The 16,672-nt window shown below is 40.0% G+C and overlaps 1 protein-coding gene across 1 annotated transcript in view; it reads right to left on the bottom strand.

Moving 5' to 3' along the window:
• The window catches only part of COMMD4 (COMM domain containing 4), a 335,308-nt gene that overhangs the window by 166,923 nt on the left and 151,713 nt on the right, over positions 1–16,672 (bottom strand). Inside the window, exon 5 of the mRNA XM_044077180.1 lies at positions 16,103–16,222. Coding sequence (XP_043933115.1) covers positions 16,103–16,222 — 120 coding nt within the window. The remainder of the gene's footprint in view (positions 1–16,102; positions 16,223–16,672) is intronic.

The following is a 16,672-nucleotide window of genomic DNA, read 5'->3' as shown; positions in this document are numbered from 1 at the left end:
TGTTCGGCTAATATTGAAATACTGTGCAAAATGGAATTACGGAATTACAAGTAAACATAAATAAAACAATAACTTAAGAGTTTGATATACAGTACAAATTTAAGGAAATAATTCCAGACAGTAAATCATGTAATATGCCAGTTTTTAAATTGCTTTTCAAATCTGTTCATTAGGTTCATAGGTGTGTACTAGGCTAATGGCCCTGGAGCCTTTACAAGCCTAGCCCATAGAAGTGCCCTGGCATTGTGCAGCCCGATGTTGGTTCCCAGTGCCTCTATCAAGTAGAACCACTGCAGTGATACCCGGGGTGAACTTCCTACTTCCCATCCACTCAAAGATTTCTCTTGAAGAGGGCCAGTGAGGTGCTCTGCTTGACATGTACGGAAAGTCTATTCCAGAGCATGGGCAGTCTCTGGGTTATGAACCTGTTCCTCCAGCATGTTCTCTTGATTGTGGTAATGAGGTTGAGGTCTCTGAAGTGTGTGGTGTGGAGGGATTTGGATTTCTTTAGATGTAGCATTTCTAACAGAGCTGGGTCAGATATGGCTTTGTAAGTCAAGCAGAGATTGTCTCTTAGTAGACAATATCAGACAGAGAATAGCTGGAGTTTTTTTTTTGAGTCTGCCCATGTAGGACATGTGTAAGGCCTAGGATCCTCTTCATGAGGTACTTTTGTGGCCTTTCCAACTGTTGCATGTGTCTAGTGAGGTACATGCCAAATGGGGCATTATAATAGACTGGCCTAATGAGGGAAGAGTAGAGAGAGATGATGACCTCTTTCTTCTTGGATGCAAAACCTTTAGTAATGAGATGTGCCACATAGGAGTTTCTGACCACAGTGGCAATGTGATGGTCGAAGGAGAGGTTGTTGTCAACCTGTGTCCCCAGATCTCGTATAACACCTTCAGTGTTCAGTGAGTTCCCATAGTGGGAACTGAGTTTTTCCCAAGGGGGGTGATGACGTTTTTTTGGCATTAAGCTTAAGGCCTTGGTTTTGACACCAATCATTGGTCTTCGTGAGGCCTTTTTGTAAGATGTCTGCATCACTTGGGGAGTTAATAATGGCTCCCAGCTTGCAGTTGTCTGCAAACTTGGTCAGCCAGAGTCGCTCCATGTTGGCCTGGACTTCTGAGAAGTATATGCCAAACAGGAAAGAACCCAGGACCAATCCCTGTGGGACTCCACTGGTGAGACTAAATTTTAAAGCAGTGAGTAAGAACATTTTGGCTTTAACAAAATAAGATAGTGAAGTAATTTAGCAGGTTGCAGGTTTAAGTAGTACTATAATACTTTAAAAAAGCAAAACTGATAAGTGGAAGCATCTACCCTCTTTTTATATTACCATTAAAATCCCTGAACACAGTGCAGCAATAATCCTAGCTGAGCAACTAAGTTATGATGAGTACACTCATGTGACTGTACTTTTCATCCTAACTGCTGCCTTTACATATTGTAAACATGACGACTTTGGCCCATGTTGTAAAATGATGAAAATTTAATTTCTAAAATTTGATTAACATAATAACCCCAATGCAACATGGTTTCTGACCAGGCCATAGCACCACTACAGATCTCCTCAACTTTTCTGATGCCATTAAAAATGTTAGAGACCAAGAAACGTTTATCTCTTCTGTTTCTCTAGATCTCTCAAAAGTCTTTGACACAGTGCCACACGAGAAACTTGATTCAAATGTCCTCTCTGGGTCTTTCCAAACCACCTCTTCTATGACTCTCTAACTACTTATCTGAAAGATAACAATCTTGTCAAATGTCTCTCTTCGTTCTCTCCTATTCTCTTAGTTCCTCAAGGCTCTATTCTCAGACCACTGCTCTTTAAATATTTTCATCAATAACCTATAAACCTCTTCTCAGCAATCTTCCGTTATTCATGATGCAGATGACTCAACTCTCATCTGCTCATCTGACAGCTCACTACTACTACAATCCTAACAGAAAATGCCTTCAACTCAAGAACTGTGGCTACAGCAAAACCCACTTTTACTTAATCTCAAAAAGACTAAACTAGAATTTTTTTTCCAAAGTCCAGTGCCAATGCTAAAAGTAAATTCCAAATTACCTTTTTGCAACAATACAGCTTTAGAAGTAGTTACCCATACCAAACTGCTTGTAGTTACCACAGATGACAACTTAAAATTTGATCTTCACATACAAAATTGCTTAAAAATAACTCATCAAAAGCTAGATATACTATACAGAGCAAAACAATTCCTTACTCCTTCTACTAGAATCACCCTAGCTAACAATTATCTTTTTACTCTCTCTTCCCTATGGCTCACCTATATTGACTAACATGCAGATCTCTCTTAAATCACAACCGGAGTAATGCTATAATAAACTAAGGTAAAACAACAAGAAACAAACAAACCAAAAAGAGACAACTGGATACACTAGAACCACTCAAAGTTTATTGTGAAGCGCCTTTCGTCTGGGATAATACCCAGACTTCCTCAGACAAACAACGTACACCAAAACCACTCTATAAATACAGATTGAGTAACTAATAAATTGATTAATTAATCAAACTGTAAAAAAACAGTTACCAAACTAAAATAAAAATGTTTTAAAAGTTTAAAAACTTAACTAATAATAAAACCTACTAATAAAACCTGTTAACCAAGAGCAGCAATGTTGTGTGGTTTGTAAATTCTTCATTTAACCCATGTGGGTACAAAGTATTACATTTCTTAAAAAACAGCTTTTAACTAAGGAATCAGTGTATATTTTGAAATTTAATACTTTGTACCCACATGGGTTAAATGAAGAATTAAATTGGAGAATGCTCATTTAATTGTTTAATTGTTAATTGGTTATAGTATTTTAGGCAAGTTTTGTATGATGCTCTTTACTCCTTGAAGGCTTGTTTTGGGCCAAGACGTCAGAGAGAGATTTTACAATAAACCTGTGTTGGATTCACTGGCTGGTTGTATTTTATTATTAGTTAAGTTTTTAAACTTTTAAATTTTTTTTATTTTAGTTTGGTAACTGTTTTTTTTACAGTTTGATTAATTAATTTATTAATTAATCAATTAATCTGTATTTATAGAGTGGTTTTGGTGTACATTGTTTGCCTGAGGAAGTCTGGTTATTATCCCAGACGAAAAGCGCTTCACAATAAACTTTGAGTGGTTCAAGTGTATCCAGTTGTCTCTTAATGCTGTAATAAAATTGTTAAATTTGCAGCTAACTTGCCACATAAAGCTCATCACTGCTCTGCATTACTTGGTCTCAACTGGTTAGAACTCCCATATCAACTAGCCCACATGCAACTTCTTCTAACCCATAGAATACTATGCAACACCCCTCTACCTGCCCTCCTCTCTCCTCGGTATTTCATTGCTATTTCCCAAATCACCCTCTGCCCGCTCAAGACAAAAACCTGCTTGAAATCTATAAACCCAGAAAAAGTATGGGACAAAGCCTATATTCACACTGTATATCCAACCCTTGGAACTCTATTCCAAATTCAGTCAGAACTATATCTATTCTATTTAAGTCCTCTCTCAAAGAATTTCTTACTAACTCATGGATATGCCCATGTACTCATTTGTATGATCTATATCAACAAATACTTTCCATTCTTGCTAACCCAACCTCTCACCATACTACCTATACCTTTCAACACCTGCCCTCTGCCCACTCTTAGGGTGGACTTCTATCTTTTTATTTCCTAGCATAGCAGACTATAGTTCTAATACTGTTATATGTACAGATTGTCAAAATTTAAATTATTTTTATTTATTTCTGTCTTTAAATCAGGGGTGTCTTCTCATGCTTTACTGTATCCTACGTATTCACTCTCAGACTGTATGTATATATGTTTTTTTTAATTACATTTGTACTAGTGTTTCATTTGATGTTATTTAACTCTCTGGAGGTTTTATTCCCAGGCCTCTGCTGAAAATGGGTGTTTATTACCTAGCTGGACTTTTCTGGTAAACAAATGTCAATAAATAAATAAATAATAAAATTTGCTTTACACAAGAAGCTCTACTTTATCTTCTGTATGAAATTTAAAGATAAAGCTTTACTGTAACAAATCAGTACATTATTCAGCAGAGAAAAAGGTACTGCCTTATAAAAAGGGAACTATAACTGACAGGGAGAGTGAGCATGAGAAAGAGAAATTGTGCATTGCTTTCCTTTTGAGGTGAAAGTAAAGACACTACTTCACCTTTATGTAGGACATTACATAGAGTACAGCAGGACTTCATGAAGTATCACTATTATGTGATGCTTCTGCAATGAGTATAAATGAAAAAAATACAAGCATGGAAAAAACTGATGCAAATCATTTGCTGTTGTAATTATTTTACACATTTTTGTCCGATAAAATGGACTGGAAAAGGAATTGGATCTTCATATCTACTATAATATCCGAGCCAAAACCCATTTTAGAAGAAAGTTTGTATTACTGGTCATGCATAGGGTGGGGGTTATAATAATTCATGTAATAAGCATAGTCTCGAACATAAAGTACTTTGCAGTCTTCAACAAAAAATCTATTCTTCTGCTCGAATTAAACTTACCATGACTTAGAGCAACCTCACTTCTAACAAACAGAAAACTATTTCACACTGTGTGCGTAACAGAAACAGGCACGGTGCTACATTTTTGTGCTTCATTTTCTATTATGATATGTCCACTGTCACTCCTTCAAGGTGGACTGTGTAACTATGATTTCAGTTACAATTAGAATTTCTGGGCAGTTATTCTGTGTGCTTATCCTACATCAATCAGTCATGCATGCAGTAGTTTACAGCCGACAAATGGCTAGTCTTGCCTTAAGCACCATACTTCAAATACCATATTATTTTTTGACAAAGTATATATTTATATGTGTCTGTGTGTGTGTGTATATATATTACTGATTTTACTATAAATTTTCTGCGGTGATTACACATTTAGATGAACTATTGTAAACATGCTACTGAAGTGCTTAGTCATCTTTAAAATACTGCAACTATTTTAGTGTTATACAAATCACATTGTTTCATAACTGGAATTCTTGTGTTACATATTTATCTTTGTAATTCTGGACCATTTTTTTATCCTTGTTTTATTTGCTGGTTTATCCCAGGCTAAACCTGAAAATGGTACATCTTGATCAGTGTCCTAACCAGTAAATAAATGAAAAATAAGTAAGCATTAGGTAGGTGAAACAGTAAAATTAGGGATATTTACTTACAACCATCTAAATTTTTGTGTGTTTATCAAGTTAATTTGAAAAAAAAAGAGCATGATTCTTTTTGCAAATGAATCCACATATGCCTGACACATTATTGCGTAATACTTACCCAAACCTTATTCGCTAACAAGAGAGCTTCTACTTACTTCTGTTGCTATCCTTCCAACCTCTAAAACACTGGCTGTTGCAGCATCAAAGTAATATTAAGCTCCCTTCCTGATGGGGAGAGAAGACCAGGTAGAAAGTACAGTTGTGTGCACTTACCATAAATGTAGATGTTAGAGTGTATTCACTGTTGCAGTCATTACATTTGGGTAATTCTGCTGGCAGGTTGCCCTCAGTCGGCCTGAATTCCAAAGTCTTGGGTCCTGCGTCAGTTGCTGTCGCACCTTCCCTGACGTCAGGTTGTCAGGGGTATAAAAGATGCAGCCAACGCCATTTTCTTCAGTTTTTCTTGCCCCAGATGTCAGGTGCCCCCAAAAGGGTAATTTATATATCTATGTATATAAAAACATACATGCACCAAAGTAAACTTTACCTTCATCTACAAGCAAATACACCACACAGGTTGTATAGATCAGAGAAGGAAAGATAAGTTCCAGCAGAAATAAGAGGGGATGGCGGGTGGGTAACCTGGACTGCAACAGTGAATACACTCTAACATCTACATTTATGGTTAAGTGTACACAACTGTACTATGTTCTTCGTGTTTCACTGTTGCATTCATTACATTTGGGTAGAGTCCCAAAGCTATGGTTGGGGGGGCTGGAGCTAAACAGCATTAGGAGCGGCTATGAGGCCCTGCAGAACTGCAGTGGCAAAGCCTGCCCTGGATTTAGAGTAAAGTGGCAGGTGGTAATGCTTAAGGTGTGCACTGAATTCCAAGTAGCAGCCTATAAAATGTCTTTAGTTGGTACTCCCCTGAGAAAGGCTGCTGAAGTGGCTGCAGCTCTGGCTGAATGTGGCCTAATGCCCTTAGGCACTGGCTTGCCATGCTGTGAATAGCAGAAACTAATGCAGTGGCCTATCCACTTAAACAAATGCAGTGGCCTATCCACTTTGAAATAGTCTGCTTGGAGATGGCCTTTCCTTGTGATCCTGCAGCATATGCCACTAGTAATTGCTCTGTCTTCCTGAAAATATTAGTTTTGTCCAAACAGAATCTAAGTTATCTGTGTACATCCAAAGAATGCAGAATTCTCTCCCCCTTGTTCTGTGGATTTGGATAAAAAGTTGGCAAATGAATAGTTTGGTTAAGGGCTACACTGGACACCACCTTAGGCATAAATGTTGGGCTTGTCCTCAGAGAGACCCTGTCTAGATAAAAAATGATAAATGGTTCCACAGCCATGAGTGCCTGTAGCTCTGACACTAGTCTTGCAGAAGTTATTGCTAGGAGCAGAGCGGTTTTCCAAGATAAAAAGTTTATATCAGCAGTAGCAGCTGGCTCAAACGGAAGAAGGGTGAGTTTTTCCAAGACATAATTGAGGTCCCATGCAGGTATTGGCGATCTTCTTGGAGGCCTTAAAATTTTGGCTCCTCTGAGGTACTGCCTTAATAAAGGATGAGAAAAGATTGGTGGCTCTGTATTGTAATGAGCCGAAATGGCAGAGGCATGAATTTTAATTGATGAAAAAGATAGGCCTTTGTCCAGCATCTCAGTTAAGTATTGCAAAATCTGAGGAATATCTGGTACAGCTGTATCAGTTCCTTGTGCCTGGTTCCAAGCACAAAATCTCTTCCATTTTCCCGCATAGGATTTCCTAGTACTAGGCCTTCTGGCTTCCAAAATGACATCCATCACAGCTTTACTGAGAGGTGTGCTTTGTATGGCTACATTATCCACCATGTTGCCAGGTTTAGAGTCCTGAGTTGGCTGTGCAGGATCTGATTGTTTTGTTGGGACAGTAGATGAGGTATTTGAGGTAAGGTCCAGGCTGGGCATTGAGACAAGTTCCTTAAGATTGGATACCAGTACTGGCGAGGCCAGTCTGGGGCAATCAGTATCATCTTTGGTTTCCCCTGTCTGACCTTTAGGAGTACCTTGGGGAGGAGAGGCAGTGGAGGAAAGGCATATACTGATAGGTTTTTCCAGTTGAAAGACAAGGCATCCACTTTTCATGCTTGTCTGTTATAAGTCCTTGTGCAAAATCTTTTTAGCTGGTAGTTGTGAGGGGAGGCAAATAGATCTATGTCCGGGCATCCCCATTTCCTTGTTATCATGCTGAAGACTTGTGGATCCAGGTGCCACTTGTGGGGATCCATGAGGTTTCTGCTTAGTTCGTCTGCCAGAGTATTTTCCTTTCCTGGCAGGAATTGTGCATGCAGATGAACTTGGTAAGTCAATGCTGTGTCCCACAAAGCCATGGTTAGTCTGCAAAGGGGGTAAGAATGCGTGCCCCCCTGCTTGTTTATATACCACATGACCGTGGTGTTGTCTGTCTTTATCAGTAGTTGTCCCGGATGAATTAGGTCCTTGAAGGCTGTCAGGGCATTTTGAACAGCTAGCATCTCTATTTGATTGATATGCAGATGCATTTGGTTTGTGGACCAGGTGCCCTGAATGCCTCTTCCTGCCATGTGCCCCCCCCCCGGCATAATCTGATGCATCTGTTGTTAGGTTCTGCCTGGCTGGGGGTAGTGTGAATGGCTGTCCCTTGTTTTGGTGACAAGCCTTCGCCCACCATCGAAACTCCTGTTGTAGGAAGGGAATGAGAGCAATCATTGTTTCCAGGCTGTGGCAATGTTGCGTCCAGACACTTTTTAGGTACCACTGAAGTTTCCTCATATGCAGTCTTGCATATAGAATTAGTAGGATGCAGGATGCCATGAAATTCAAAGCCTGCAGAATTTTTCTTGCAGATAACTGGGCCTTTGTTGCCAATCCTTTGAAACAGGTAGTCCAGTTGCCTTTTTTTTTGTCTGGCGTGAGATAAGCCATCTGGGCAGCTGTATTTAAGATTGCACCCAGGAATATTATCTCTTGAGAGGGTACCAGTTTTGATTTCTTTTTGTTGACTGTGTACCCTAGGGTATGTTAAAAGTCTTTTCACAAATGCCAGATGCTGTAGGAGAATGTCCTTATTCTCTGCTTGAATTAGGAAGTCGTCCAAGTAAGGATATATTTGTATTCCTCTTTGTCTGCAGAAAGCAATTACTGGTGCCAGGCAATTTGTAAAGACCCTGGGTGCAGAATATAAGCCAAAGAGCAGTGCAGAGAATTGGTAATGCATTGAGCCAGCCTTGAATCTGAGGTATCTTCTGCATGATTGCCTGATTGGGACATGCAGGTATGCCTCTTTTAGGTCTAAAGTCATGAGCCAAGCCTTTTTGCCCAGCATGGGCAGAAGCTGCTGCAAGGTCTCCAGGCTTTGTCCTTTCTGGGTACCAAGAACAGTCTTGAGTAAAATCCTTGGCCCTGCTCTTGCTGTGGCACTTGTTGAATAGCCCCCATGTCCATGATGGATGAGACTTGTTTTTGTGCCTCTGTCCATTGATTTTTTGGCAGATCTGGTCAACCATTTGCTTTTGGCAGGGAATGGAAGTGAAACGTGTAGCCTTGTGACACTATGTTTAGAACCCACTTGTCCTGCGTTATAATGAGCTAATTTTGAGAAAAAAGTGCTATTTTTCCCCCTAAGGGTGCTGCCAGGGGATAAGTGCTTGGTGCAGGCAGGGGGAAGTCATTGGGACTGTTTCCTGTATGGTTGTGATTTGTCTTCTCCACTTTTGGAGGTAGAAGCACCCCATTGCTTAGACCTGTACGAACCTTGTACCTGGGATCTGCCTCTAGGGCGTCTGGATCTGCCCCTTTGAGGTCTGTCTGACACTGGAAAGGACCAATTCTTTGTAGGCCAGTGTCTGCTAAACCTAGGTGGTTGTACTTGTAAAAAATCTTTGATAGTTTGCATAGATTTAGCTTTGTCCTCCATTTTCTTTAACACCTCTTCTGCCTTAACACCAAACAAGGTATCATGCTATAATAGAATCTCTGTCAGAAGGGGTAGGGTTTTTTGCAATGGAAGCCTTAACCCCTTTGGGACCCTGTGAAATAGTTTCTGGGTCTGCAGTAGGGTTTTTGAAAAGGAATTTATGAGAGTCAGGAACCCTGTAATATCTGTCATGCTTAAAAGGAGCTGGAGGTAAGGAGTCAGGGGTCAGACTACACTCTGAAAACATATAATCTACAATGTCTAACACAGGTGGAATAGCTAGAGGCCTGTGTTGAGATTGTAAAAGGAAGTCCCTGAGCCTCTTTTTAGATTCTGAAAAATCTTGGCTCTCCCAGTGGAAATGCTCCCTCATGGTATGCAAGGTTTCCCCAAAAGAATAGTCCTCAGGAGGAGAAGCTGAAGGAATAGATTATTCAGCATCAGAATCCTCATAGGGGGGAAGAGAATATTCCTGATCAGAAGAGAAATCAGAAGAAATAGACACCTGATCTGAAGATTCATAGTCTGCCTCTTGCCTAAGTCTCTTATCAGGAGGGGGATGAGAACCCCTGATCAAGGTAATCAAGTCTTCGGCCATTTTGAGCATCTGTTTTTTGGGCATGGAGGCCTGTCCATGTGGCTCTTGAGTTTGTTTCTTTGTCTTTAAAGGTGCTTTAGTCTCTGCCTTTGAAGCTGAAGTTGGTTTAATGTATAAATGTTTAGGTCTGAATACACCCTCAGAAGCCAGTGCCTGCTCAGCGGCTCCAGACCCATCTGAGGGAATAGTGTCCGAGGCTCCAATACCTTGAGTTTCCAGCGGCATAGCCGACTCCACGTGGGAGTCGGTAGCGGCCTGTGACTCTAAAGTAGCGGGCGTCAGGGGCTGCGAAAGTGCCTCACTGAGAACCGGCGACTGGCTTAGGAGAAGCTTCGTCGTTGGATTTGGGTCTCAGTTGCTTGTCTTTTTCTTTGCGTTTTTTGTGAACTCCGGTAGTCAGATGGCTATCCGACGACATTTTATAATTAAATCTGCGTCCAAAAATAGCTTAATGCAAAATCATACCGATGCTTAATAGTGCGTTGGTTAAATCTAACACAAAACCGACAACTAGAAATGTTGTGGTCAGGGCCTAGGCAAGGAATACAGTAAGAATGAAAGTCCTTATGAGGTATTTGCTTTCCACAAGAAATACAATTATTAACTTTTTCTGACGTCGGTCTGGAGCAAGAAAAAAGTTTCCCCAACGGGGTACTTAGCTTTAATGAAGACTTCGGATCTGAAACTCGAACACGAAAATCTCAGGAGTCGGCCGACCGGCACTTGCCAACTGCTTCTGCTTTGGGCATCGTGTGGCAAGAAAGACTGAAGAAAATGGCGTTGGCTGCATCTTTTATACCCCTGACGACCTGACGTCAGGGAAGGAGTGACAGCAACCGACGCAGGACCCAAGACTTTGGAATATAGGCCAACTGAGGGCAATCTGCCAGCAGGATTACCCAAATGTAATGACTGCAACAGTGAAACACGAAGAACATCTGATCCATTACATGTACTGAGATGAAGTTGCCTGTGAATGGGGGACCCCTACCAGATACCTGCAAGTTCCATTCATGTTACCTCTGGAGAGGCTAAGCAGGTGTCCCAGAGTTACTGCCTGGTTTTAAATGGTATTTTAATGTTAGTCCCATTTGAAGGCAGCCTGTTGTAACTGCAGACATAGCATTTTCTATGGCCCTGGTAATTGTCACCAGAACTTCACAGAAGACTATTGTGCCCTTATCCCACCTGGATATGAAGTAATCCTGCAGTCAAGCCTTTGCATGCCATGCTGCTATCTATTTAGATAACTAAATTTGTTGTCTCTTGTTGTACCCCCCCCCCCCCCACCCATTACTAAGAGGAGGTGAAAGAGTGGACTTGGGGAAAAAAATGAATGGTATCTAAAGGAGGATACTAACTGATCTGGAAATACCAAGTTTTTTTTAATATTGCAATGCTTCATTTTGTGGTAAAGAAAAATTCCAAATGCATTAGCACAACCATTGTCCACATCAGGTTTGGAGTGTGTGTGTGTGTATGTGTATGTGTGTGTGTGTGTGTGTGTGTGTGTGTGTGTGTGTGTGTGTGTGTGTGTGTGTGTGTGTGCTCACTCATGTGCATGAGACAGAGAGAGAGAAAGAGAGAGAGAGAGACTTTGCCTGAAAAGATAAAGACCATACCACTGAAACTAAGTTACAAAATGATGCTTCATCAAAACAAGTAACTTTACGTCTTACATCACTCGCTACAATGTTCGGCAATCGCTGAGCTAGACATAATAAATTGTGGCATGAAGGAGAGAGAGTGGCCTACAAGGATGGTACAGGGAGCTATGTACGCCAATATAAAGGGTCTATATTAGAACATCGAAGTTTCAAAACTTTGAATGTTCTAATATCGACCCCTATTCAGCAAAAGCTGAAAACATCGAACATACAGAACAGCAAATTTTTTCCTAGGGAAAAAATTTGCTGTTCCAAAACACATACACACAATACAAGCAAAAAGCAATCCACACACACACACACACACACACACACACACACACACACACACACACACACACACACACACACACACACACACCTAACCCTACACTAAACTATACACACACCACTAACTATCCACTTACATTAACCCAAACCCTAAGGTCCGTCACTATCGCACACTCACCTCACCCGTGCCCTAACCCTAACTTACCTAACCCACCCTAACCCTCACGTCCACACAATCACACACATACATAACCCGCACCCTAACCCTAACTAACCTAACCTGCAGTCAATCACACACTTACCTGAACCCGACCCGTAACTTTCCACCACAGTGCTAAAAATACCGAAGCAACAGAAACGGACAACCAAATGTTTTCCCTAGGAAAAAATTTGGTTTTCTGTTGCTTCGATATTTTCAGCTTTCGCTGAATAGGGGTAGATATTAGAGCATTCAAAGTTTTGACACTGCAATGTTCTAATATAGACCCAATATAAATGATGAGAGTTTTGCCAAATTATCATTCTGTCAATCAATACCAAATGAATAATCTGGGAGGAGACCAATATACTTCAGATAAATGATTCATAGTTTGCTAGCAAATGTGCTTCAGATAAAGCTTTTCAGCATTTTAGACTGTTATGGTAAATCCTGTTCTTTATAAATGGCAGCTTGCATTTCAATTGGCAACCAAACCTGCTGTCATACAGAAATCAAGTCTGTCACTGCACAGTGAAGTAAAGTAGTAAAAGGGAAATACAGTTCTACGTAGCAAAATTCTGTCTTCATCTTTGTTTAAAGTGAAGGTTTCATAGTTCTGAATCCAATACAAAAGGTATCACACATCTGTTTTACTTGCACATTTAACAGTACTGGGACACTGCAGACATGATTCCCAGCTATCAACTGTTGCATCTCAAATGCCAAGTGTGTCAAGGTCCTGAAGCTATACATGTGTAATTTTCAGTCGAGCCTAGAGTTCGGAGATACTTCACAGAAACTCTGAATGGAGCTAGTTTGGAATGGGAAGGGTTGAAAATGTTGGGAATTGGTCTTGGTTCTAACTGCTGCATCTACTAGCAACTGATTATATTCTCTAGCATCTTAGAATAAATACATATATTTTTTAAAAAATGCCATTCTGTTATTCACCTGCACTTACACACTAGTCTTGTAACTAGAAAGTTTTGTATAAAGAAATACAGTTTAGTACACTTTTTTTCTAGCATGTCAGGAAATGTTACCTGTGTTGGTAAGCTAAGTATAATGCTTTTTGACATGTTAGAAATAAGATGTGCACTGCATAGTTACCATATGTCAGTCTTTTTCTCTATACGAGTTCTGCACTCACCATGTCATTCTGAAGTAAAAGCTGTAGCTCAGAACCAGCAATCAGTTCAGACATGTTATGAAACCATTACCTGTTTCAGTCAGTTACATATAGCCTCCTGGGTGTGTTAGTGCTATCATTAACAACAATTCTATTAAAATATGCAGCCTGAAAGGAAACCGTTGATTATTTTAATTAAAACTGAACATCTCTGTAAATAGTAGTTAATTACTATAGCATGTCACAAGTAAATCATACATCATTATGAGAAATCTACTAACTTTCAGACGAAGAATATCCTAGCCAAGAGTACATCCTGTTATAACTCCAAGATCTAATGGCCGGAATTGAAATGTGACCTTCCACACAGCCATGCAGAATTTACTCCCTTACAGGTACAATTCTAGGTAACCATACAGATAATATAGACAATGAAGCAAAGGATCACTCATCTGGTTCATTTATTATGCCCTTCTGGCAGGTATAGGACAGCCACAGAGGTTTAAATGCAATCCTAAAGGGGAGCACTGATAGGTGATGCAAAACAGTTGCCTCACCTCCAGCACATAGTGAATGTTGGGAAGGTTAAAGCGCCACTAAAAAAATACAAAGTGTGGGCTATTACAAGGACATATTTTCCAAAACACGAAGATACAATTGGTTTCTGCAGCTTATCAAAACAAGCAGTGTTAAGGCAATATGGACAGTATCAGCAGGCTGTACCATCTCAGTCGTGGAAATAATGACAGCAATGGAACTTGTGAAAGAGAATACATATACAAACCATAAAATTCTCTTTATTTTGTGTACATTAATGCTGAAGTATGGCAATTCACAACTTAACAATAACAACCATGGTGGACAGGATTGTTGGTACGGCTTACTCCCTTCCAAGGCCTCAAACTCTATGGATCAAGTGTTGCTAAGTGAGAGTAAATCCAACCATAATGCCACCTCTTACTTGGATTATTGCTAAAGCTATTGCCTTTTTAATCATAAAAATTTGTTCCAGGAAGTGCTTGGTGTTCTACACAATGGCAGTTAAAAGCACTGATTAAACAAAAGGTTCTTCAGAAATACTAATTTGATTCTTGTTCACATTTCATTTCATTAAGTTATGCAAACTCTGTAAATAATATATGCATCTTTGCAGGCTCATATGATATCAACATCCAGTGATCAGATGGTGGAGGCATCACTTGGTTACATGACCAGTGGTAACATTACTTGAGTAGTCACAATCCAAAAGTCACACAATATCTTATGTCCCTACTCAAACCTTTAATGTAGCTCTACAACTGGGTCATAGAATGGCTGAGAAATATCTAGAACCACCGTCAGCCAGTAGGTGGGAGAGAATTTAACTCCACATCACAATGGCCACATATAAAAAGGAAGACCAGCACACCCACAGGCATCACACATGAATTCCATGTAGAACTATCCTCGAATGATAAACTAATAACAAGATGGTCACCAGAAGACTCTGCAATAGCACCTCAGTTGCTTTACTGAAATATTGAAGAGTAAATTAAACAAAAAGGAAAATAAGTCATAGGGCTAGAGAAACTAGTCAGTGGGACAGTCACCAAAAATACATAAATTACAGACGGAAAAATGATGACAGTAACATTACCAAGTACATCAACTACAGGATACATTATTGGGAACACTTCTTAAAGGTGCTTGCAGCTTTTTGCAGTGCTACTTAACTTTACAGAATGATTCATAATGAATCACTTCAGCGAGTTTCTCAGCAAAATTAATAAAAATGTACTTTAATTTTTAAATGTGGAATAAAAGTGCCTAAAGGTTAAATGAGGATCTGTTTCATGTGAAGGAAACCTACAAACATAAATCTAGAATAGAATGAGTAGCTACAGTTTACTGCATTATATACCAATATGCAGTTTCAGTTCCTAGCAAGCAAGAACTAGTTGCCAGTGACAATGCAAACAGAAGAATGGCCATTTCCACAAACAGTCAATAATTAACATGCCAAAGACAGAGTTGGCTAAAAGACTTATGAGAAGGAAAGAAAATTTTGCTGAACATGTTTGAACATTCCCTTATCCTAGGACTTCCTCGTTATAGTAGCGTTACATTATGAGAAAAGCCAGGCCAAAAATGCTGCTAAACCTCTTCATGTCACTGCAGAACCATCAGCAGTAAACCTGCAAATGATAAGCTCCATGTGCATTCCTAAGGGTGGAGGTTGCCTATTTTTTTGTCAGTTTTCTTTTTGCCCTTGTACATGCTGACCATCTAGTGTCCCCCAAATGGGCTTGAGCCCATTTGTTCCTCAAAGTTGCGAACTCCCCAGAATCTCTGAGGCAAGAGATGACCAGAGGGACTGTTATTCAGGCAGCCATGAGGTTTGGTTCTGATTTGTTGGCATCTTAGCTATGAGGAATGGCCTAATCCCGGGTGGGGTGACAAGTGACCTGCACCACTGCGGGGGCCAAAACAACCTACCCCTGTGAATAGATGATCCCCTGCACTCCGTAATTATGTCCAATACCAGACAGTGGCTTTATCAACAAAAGTCTGCCTTCCAGGATACTTACGAAATAAAACATATAATTTTGCTCTTCTCCTCAGAGGAACCGTTGCTATACAAGACCTGCTCCACCCTGCTTTCCCCCAGAATGGGCATGCCCATTCTTGCCTGCTTTCCTCAACTGGGCCACCATCAGAGCTTTATCCTTATCTGCCACCACAGCTGTTTTGGGGTCTGCCTATTTTCAAGAATGTGAGTTTTTTTTCAGTAGGTCCCATGCATGGAGTCTGGACTTTACTACAAGGTCCTTCAGAAATGACACCAATGAGGGTAACAATGGCGTTGTTGGGGTTGGTGCCTACACCTTTGCTGACTGAGAAAGTCCTGACACTTTTTTTTAAGTTTTTGGCTAGGAGTAGGGACTTAAAATAACACTGCCATTTGTCCTACAGCTTTGTTTGCTCAAGGTTGCATATTTCTGTCACTTCTAGTTTCTGCAGATAGTATTCAATGCAGCTTTTCCCCATTACATGCAGTCCTTCTGGCACAAGAACAAAATTAAGGGAAGAGAGTAGATAAGTAAAACATGAATCTGCAGTACCTTTGGGAAGACCAAGCTGCTGTAATTCACTTGACAAGGACTCTCCATCCACATTGTGCTTTGCTGCACTGGACAGTATGAAACTCAGGACTGCAATACTAGCCTTGACATCACCGATTTCTGAGGAAGAAGAAAAAGACACAGTACAGTTTACATTTGATCTTTTCAGATACACTATATGTCGAGAAAATCATTTTGCACCTGTAACTATAATGCTTTGCTATCATTCTACACACTGTTTAGTACAATTTACAGAATCAAAACATCTAGTTCTTTTTTGGAGATATATCATTCTAATTCCCAGTTCATATTTAGGCTATAAATGGCCACGGTAGCTGCTATTCTCAACAGTATAGTTTTCAGTAATACAAACAGTTACACAGCACACTTTCTGAATTCAGTTTTAACAATGATTTGCAGAAGTAGTTAAGTCCATGGTTTGCCACCTCCTGAATATGATCAGTGAGAAGACATCAGTCCCAGAAGCTAATTAGTTTATTTGAAACTGCAGTTCAGTTCACTTAACCACCAGAAGCATGTTTGTTAGATGTTAAGAACTAGTAAATTCTT

This window comes from Protopterus annectens, chromosome 7.part0, assembly GCF_019279795.1.
Source record: "Protopterus annectens isolate FY-2018-M chromosome 7.part0, PAN1.0, whole genome shotgun sequence".
NCBI classification, from domain to species: Eukaryota; Metazoa; Chordata; order Ceratodontiformes; family Protopteridae; genus Protopterus; species Protopterus annectens.
This window is presented reverse-complemented; position numbering and strand designations above follow the sequence as displayed.